At 50.8% G+C, this 7,868-nt stretch overlaps 1 protein-coding gene across 25 annotated transcripts in view; it reads left to right on the forward strand.

The window, feature by feature from the left end:
* The window catches only part of LOC110496159 (microtubule-actin cross-linking factor 1), a 273,689-nt gene that overhangs the window by 130,232 nt on the left and 135,589 nt on the right, over positions 1–7,868 (forward strand). For 13 of the 25 annotated variants that reach the window (XM_036952679.1, XM_036952690.1, XM_036952685.1 and 10 more), the window contains exon 1: positions 1,650–5,777. The exons of 7 other annotated variants lie outside the window; for them this stretch is intronic. In XM_036952679.1, coding sequence (XP_036808574.1) covers positions 4,251–5,777 — 1,527 coding nt within the window. In that variant the 5' untranslated portion in view covers positions 1,650–4,250. Of the gene's footprint in view, positions 1–1,648; positions 5,778–7,868 lie in introns of those variants that run through there. 5 more of the 25 variants (XM_036952687.1, XM_036952695.1, XM_036952688.1 and 2 more) reach the window with 2 other exon arrangements.

Consider the following 7,868-nt stretch of genomic DNA (forward strand, 5'->3'; position numbering starts at 1 on the left):
ATCTCCTAACCGCCGTCATTTAGAGGTGAAACATCAAAACTGACCTCAAATCTGCTCTTCTACGCAACCTATATTCTCTCTGAATGCCAAATATGTTGTGACAGAGATAATTATCTGGTAAAATAATCTCATTGGCGCTAGACTTGATGATTATCCCTAATGGAGCTGGTCCAGTACAGTGTAGGATCCCTCAGGGGGAGTGCCTGAGTTCAGGTAGTTAGTTGGTTTCCAGCCCGTTCTATCATATCCATGGGGAAGGCCTCGGGGACCTTATTACTGGTTTCCACTGTGAATTGGATTCATGTAGCCCATCTGTCATCACTGGAGAATAGTCTGCATTGTTTATGTTTATGTTGGTATTTGTTTTTGGTCTGTGGGTAGAGCTCTAAGCTGCTATGCAAAGCCTTGTGTGTGCGGGTGTGTGTGTGGGGGTGGGGGTTTCTTGATGTGGGTGGGGGTTTCTTGATGTGGGCTTGTGAGATGTGTGTTTTGTTTGTGTGTGCTCGTACAGTCCAACACCCACACACACAGTGAGATATTGAGTGTCTTAAGGTGTGTGAGAGTACAGTGTAAAGGCTATAACCAACCACGTGACCGTACTGCATCAGGGTTGTGTTTATGTGGGAGACGAGGTTGTCACGTCTTGAAGCCTGTGTGTTTGAAAAGGCTCATCAGTGAAAGTGGTGGATCCTGAACTGGTGCAAAGGCTCTTTTGCATTTCTGTGTCTCTCTGTGTGTCTCTCTGTTTCTCTCTGTGTCTGCCATTACAGCCTGTTTTTTTAAATCTCTCATTCCTCTTGATATTTTTGATAAACTCCTTCATCCCCACCCCCTCACGTGCTTTAATACTTAACATTCCCTCCTTACCCCTGATATATATCCTCCTTCCCCTCCTTTTTGTCCTCTATTTCACCAGGGGAGGGATAGATGGGGAGAGGTATGTAGGAGAGGCAGAGAATCAGATTGAGGTGATCTCAGTATTGCAGAGAAGCAACAATTCAGATCTTCCTCTGTAGTAGCTTGCCAACTGGGGAAGCTTTTGAGGTGTGTGTGTGTGTGTGTGTGTGTGTGTGTGTGTGTGTGTGTGTGTGTGTGTGTGTGTGTGTGTGCGCGCAACTGATAAAATCGGTTCACCTGGCATTTTTACCGATTTTAAAAAAAAAATCTATCAGACCAAATTTCACTGATATTCAATAAATAGGATGAAAAAAAGGAAATCTCATGCTGATCTGAACATTTGAGGCCATTATCAAAATGTCATTGTCACAATTTAACAAATGAACACCTGAAGCCTATTTCTTGGACAATTGCTCTTTTGGATGACAATTTCTTACAACTGTGTGGAGAAATTTCACTTTTCAATTTCCCTGCTATGAAACACTCCATTGGCAGATATATCGTATCGGTGAGCTTTGTACCCCCCAAAAATCGGAATCCGTATCAGACCCCGTAAAAAAAACATATTGTTCGTGCTCTAAGTGTCGAGTGTCATAACAAGCGCTCTGAGCTCACAGAGTGTGCCACAGAGAGGGAGGGAGGGAGGGAGCGACGAGGAAGCGGATAGGATGAGAAGGGAGGGAGGGAAAGAGAGCAGGAGAGGGCTAGAGCAGTGAAGCTGCAAGCAGCCTGAAGATAAAGCGTTTCCCTCTGTCGTTGCCTGCGAGCCAGGGAGAGAACAAACGAGAGAAGCCAGCGAGAGAGAGAAGGAGAGGAATACAGGCTGCCTGCTGTTACTGTGTCTCCTGGCTTTCCTTGGACCTACAGGCCTCGACTCAAATGCGCACACAGAGGATTCATACACACACCCACAGCTGATCAGAGGATCGCCAAGCCCTGTCGGCACACACAGACGTGCTCTTGCTCTCTCCTCAGCTGCACACGCACACACATTTCCCTTCTCTCCTGGGAGCACCGTATAAATTGGATCAATCCGACCATGCCTGTCTGACGGGGACCTTGTTCTCCCTTCATCCGAATCCCCCCTCTCCTCCTCCATCTCTCTCTGTAACCAGCCAAGGAGCTCCAGACTACCGGACTTATCCTCTGCCTTTTGCCTTACCCAGTCAGCTGCTCGTTTACTGGCCGCGTCAGGGGGACAGCTATAGCTGGGGGACACTGGACCTACCCTCACAAAGTCTAAACTAGCTTCCTGTAGCTTAGCCCAGCCCAGCCACCACTGGTAATTCGATCAACCAGACCAGAGGAGACGAGTGGAGAGGGAAGTGCATGTTTAACCCAACCGCCTGTCTATCTGCTTGGTTGTCTGCAACCAGACCCTCTTTGCGTGCACGCCTGTGGACTCCTACTGGGAACACATACAGACCTGGATGAGTGTGGATGCTTTATATACTGGAGCAGTGTCGCGACGACGGCTGCAGCAGGGATGACGGAAAAAGCCTGCCTGGCTGAGAGACGGTGACAAGGATGGAGACGGACTGAGGGGTTAGTGATTGGATAGCACCAGCCACGAGCACGCTCTCCAAGCAATCCTTTGTGGGAGGGAGCATAAGGGGAAGGCTGCTATCCAGGGGGGAGGCCACGTGACGTCTGGAAAGCTAAAGGGGATGATCTCTACTCCCTAACGCGACGTGCTCTGGATTTTAACCTGGTACAGCACCAGAGACTAAACTACAGGGACCACTGTCAAGAATTGTCCGGCTTTTCTGTGATTGCAGTCATTTGAAGGATTGTCGAAGAAGGATTGTCGAAGGCAGTAACGCCTACAGTTCAGTAGCTCATCGCCTCTCTTCCTGGTCCCATGGTCACCCCCATCACCTGGAGTCTTCCAAGTCAGCACCGTAACGTTGACTCAACGCTCATCTAACCTCCCCCCTCCCACCCCCAGGAGGTTTTCCTTCGTACTAAGACGACAAAGCGATCTCTGTGGTTAACAACCGTGTGAACTGAAGTTAATCAAGCGTCACATGACACAGCGACTCCATGAACAGGGGGGAGGGGGGGACCGTGGGAGATGGCGAGGAGTCTGAGCTGCCGCCGTCGTCAAGGCTCTGATTTGAGGTTTTGAACACGCTGCCGGTGTGTTGGCTGACTGTCCGCTATCGCCCACCTCCAATCTGGATAGTGGATAGTAGCATGTTGCCGCAGCAGAATGGGACACCACCAGCTGCTACAGGGCTAATGCTATCACGGCTACTACTATGAGTGTTGTTGACCATTAAGGAGCTGACAGCAATATAATTATCGTAGGAGCGGCGAGGTATTAATAATATATGATTCTGAGTACTTGGAGGCGAGCCTGGATAAAGTACTTGGATTACAGTACCACCGGAACAACAGGGAAAACAAATTGCCAACAAACTGCGCGTGTGTGCAGGGTTGCAGATGACCGGAGTTGTTTTTATTTTTATTTTTGTTGCCGAGCGACTGGTATGATGTGCACTGAGCCGGACACACTGCTTGTGTGAGCGTGTGTCTGCACTGCAGCTCCCTCGCACCACACACTCTAAGAAATTGCAGCTATGAGATGAGACGAGCACTGATTCCATCGCAGGCAACGCAGGAGACCCCACGGACTACTCGAACACAGTCCGACATTGTGTGTGTTAAACGACTGATTGGCTGAAAATGGACACATCTGCACTGCTCTGACTCACCGTCTCCTAGCCTCATTCAACATGTAGTATGTATGAGCCACGTTGACTTACGTTCTCACCTGCCAAACCTTGGATGAATGAACTACCAAAGCCTGAGCCAAATCGATTTTCTCTTATGCTGTGCTGAGTCTACTGACATGTTTCTGCCTCGGTTGTCCTTGAAGTGAGTGCTGGGATGTCCGTGACCTGCCCATAGAGGTGGGGGCCTCGGAGAGCGAGCCAGAGCAGCTACGGCTGATCGCGGTGTTTCCTGAGCCTGTGTGAGGTGAGGCAACAGCTGCAGAGAGAAGAGGGGGGAGGGAAGACTGGGAGAGGAGCGCCTACGGAGAGACGAGAGCTGTGACACGCAAGCCTGCAGCAAGCACCTCGGCCGAGTGGACTGAACCCGAAGGTGAGAAGGTGACGAGAGCCCACATCCTCGCTCTATCATTCTGTCATTTTTTCTATGCTCCTGGCAAGCAGCCAGATCTAAACCGGCTTTCGCTACACGTCACACCGAGAGCAGGTGTCACCTTGGTATCAGATTCGTCTGTCACTCTCTGCTACTCTCATCAGCCTGTCCACCAGAGCACTTCTGTTTTGCTTTCTTATTTTGCCGCCTCTTCCCTTCCCTCCTTCATTCACTGTCTATTTGAGATGGGAAGCTCCATGGGTTGTGTGAGGCCTCCTAGGGAGGGAGGACACGGCTTCCCCCCACTGTCCCCCAACCCCAAACGACGCCTCCGCTTCCGGCGGAGACGCAAAGGGAAGAAGCACCAGAAAGGAGGGTCGTCAGTCGGCTCGGAAGTGGAAAGCATAAGGATAAGCAACATACCAGAGGAAGAGGATGAGGAGGAAGAGGACAAAGGTACCGTCACGGAGGCAACCACCGCGTCGTTCAAAACTATGAGTGACGTCGGCGCCAAAATCGCCAATTTAACCGTGCCTCAGGCTCAAACTCAATCCAGACTACCGCTGCCCAGTGCTCTCTGTGCTGACTCCACGAGTGACAGCATGGGGGGGTTGGGTGGTAGCAGAGTGCTGGATGTGTCCCCTGAGCCAAGCCCAGTGTGGAGAAGGCTGTCCTACCCCGGAGCTGGGAGTGAGGAAGGGGGGACGAGCAGTACCACAGATGCCTCAAGCAGCCAAGGGCAACCCAGTGGGAACCCCACCCCAGACAACCCTGACAACCCTGACCCAGCTGTCCCGTCCCAGGTGCACACCACCCCTGGCGGGGGTCAGGTCTGCAAAGTCAGGGAGAGAGAACAAGGGGTCCTGGAGAGGCCTTGCATACGAAGACCCAAGAAAGAGAGGGAAAGAGAAAAGAAACGAGAACAGGAGGAGAAAGAGGTGGCAGATGAAGGCGGGGGCTGGGTAGCGGGGACGCCGGGGGCTGCTTTTAACACCCCTCCGGAAAAGGAGCGCAAAGGGGTGGTCCACATTCGTGAGGTGGGGGGCTTGCTGTGTGTTGTAAGGACAGTCTACCCCAGTGACTTTGGGTCCCCAGTTTGGAGAGGGGACAGTTACCATGACAACGAGGTGGAAGTAGAGGTGCGTGCCGAACCTCCAGCCGCATCCCCAGTGACTGGGAACATCCTCAAAGTACAGCTTTCTGAGGAGGACATCATGAGAGCCGAAATTGCCGCCTCCTGTCTCAATAAGACAAAAGTCAAGGAAGGCACAGTGACTGGAAACAAAGTACAACTCTCTGAGGAGGACAGCAGGAGAGCCAAAATGGATGCCAGGACCGCTTTCCTGATGGGGACCCAAGAAACTACAGAAGTCAAGGAACTTAGTCTGGATAAACCAGCCCAGGTCCAAGAGGGGCTATTAATTCAGAACCCTTTTGCCTTTGGCTATGCCAGCGATCTGCTACTCACCTCCCCAGCGACTGGGAGCGCCACCCAGGTAGGCAGGGTGGGCCTGACCCAAAGGAGAGACAATATGGACACCTCAGGTCCCAGTATGACTACCAACCTTACGGGGACCCAGGAAACCACGAAAGTCGAGGGACCCTCGTTACAGGACCCTCTGTCCTCAGGCTATGCCAGCGACCTCCCACTAACCTCCCCAGAGGCAGGGGGCACCACCCAAGGAGACTGGGAAAGCTCCAGAGAGGGACTGGACTCTGCAACAGACAGTCCTCTATCTCCACCCCAGGTCCCCACAAAGCAGTTCCCTCAGGTCGGGCATTTTTTTCTCTTTCACTCACTCACTCACTCACTCACTCTCACTCGTGGAAATGTAGTCTACATGTATTTGGGGTTTGGTCCAGGATCAGGGGGGGAGAGCATATTTAAGAATATGTGTTGCCCTTTTAAGTCTTGTGTACTAGTGTCATCTTTGTGAGAGAGAGAATGTGTGCTTTTGTGTCCCTCTCGCTGTGTGTGTTTGTTGTGTGTCCTGGTCATTATCAGCCCTGCAGAAGGCACTCTGCGTCTTCTCATCCTTCCTGGGTCTGTCCCCAGAGCCTAATCAGCACAGCACAGACCATCTCTGCATCTCTCCCCCTTTTCCTTCTCCATCACCCATTCTCTCCTCACACCACCCACTCTTTCCCCTGTTACTTTTGACTGTGTGTGTGTTGCCTCAAATAGCAAGGTTCCTGACAGCTTGTTATTTTGCAATGATGTATTGGTTTATGAGATCATACGGCTCACAGAATTGTGTGTGTGTGTGTGTTTGTGTGGAGGGATTCAATGGCCTCATTTGAGCTCCATCACAATAAGATGTTCAATAAAGGACCTACTGTCAAAGGAATAGAATTACATTAACTTGAATGGTAATGTCGGTTCTAGTAAATCTATTTCTATGCCTACTATATTGTAGGTATTTGACCCCACAGTTGCTGGTGACCCTTTCACTGTTACCGACAATAACCCTCAATTGGTAGTTAATTGACCTAGCACCTTTCTTGCTCAAAGTGCTGTACATTGAAAGCAGGAAACCCCCTTTGTGGCTGCCGATGTGTAGCACCCAGCCGCCAGTATACTATGTATGCTGTGATGGTATGATATTCTGTTTTCTTTGGGCCTGCGTGTCTCATTTTGATGCACGGTGCTGAGTTACGGGGGAAAGCAAGACGCACGCAGGTGCTTAGAGCCCGGTCTCCGTTTACAAGCGTTTTAGCCAGGTAAACGATCAAGTCCTGGCTCTTTCTCTAGCTTTCATTCTCTGTGTGTGTGTGTGTGTGTGTGTGTGTGTCTGGCCTACCCTCATCTGAATAAGTAGGGATTTCAGATGTGCATTCATCAACAGTATATTGCTGCATCTAGCCCCATGGGGGATTCCAAACAGTTCCTATCCAATCCTCTCTCCCCTTTTTTTAATGGATTTGGTGTATTCTGTCCGTCTCGTTCCGTCTCCCCATCAGCTATCTGAATCTGTCCTCGTCTCTCTCCCTGCCTATCCTCCATTTTCCTTCTCCCTCTCTCTCTATCCATCCCTCTCTCTCCCTGCCTATCCTCCATTTTCCTTCTCCCTCTCTCTATCCATCCCTCTCTCTCTATCCATCCCTCTCTCTCCCACCGCCCCTCCCTATACCCTGCTGCTTCAAAGGCCCCTTTAAATGCAATCTATTCTGAGCCCCCAGGGGGCTCGTGTGTCATAGCAATGTACAGTAGGGCCTTGATTTTTGTAGCCATTCTCGTCAATGGTGATAGCACTACCTTTCTGTCCCTGAAGCTGTGTGTGTGTAAAGGCACCGATCCTCAAGAATCACATGCGACCGTGAGAGGAGGAGTCGGAACAGGGGGTTAGAACCGAGGGTTAGACCGTCTTCAAGAGCGTTAATGAGCGTGTCTGTGTTGGCACGAACACTGTCATGACTCCTGAGTGGAAGCAGGTCATTGGCAGTTTGTGGGCGTGTCTGTTTGTTAGTGTCTGACCTAAGCACGGTGTCTCCAGCTAATTAACACGATGTGCCCTTTTTATGACAGCGTGAAAACCCTGCCGTGTGTTACCCGTAGCTCATTATACCTGGATCAGAATTTATGACACGCATGTCCAAGAGGAGGTGGCTATTATGTATGACGATTTCAATTGGGCAACCTCAAATGTATGTGGCCTGCAGTCCAATCACCAGCTGCAGTATTCAAAACAGGTTATGGGTTGCAGGGGGGAAACTGAGCTACACAGGATGGTACAGTACCTTGGTGTGGAATGGGAGAGCGAGGCCGTGCTCTGTTTATCGGCCGTCACTTGAGAGCTCAGCCAGAGTCCAAGTGATGGAGTTTCCCTGTGGTGTATGGCCTTGCCTTAATCATCTTTACTGGG

Source organism: Oncorhynchus mykiss, chromosome 18, assembly GCF_013265735.2.
Source record: "Oncorhynchus mykiss isolate Arlee chromosome 18, USDA_OmykA_1.1, whole genome shotgun sequence".
Taxonomy (NCBI): domain Eukaryota; kingdom Metazoa; phylum Chordata; class Actinopteri; order Salmoniformes; family Salmonidae; genus Oncorhynchus; species Oncorhynchus mykiss.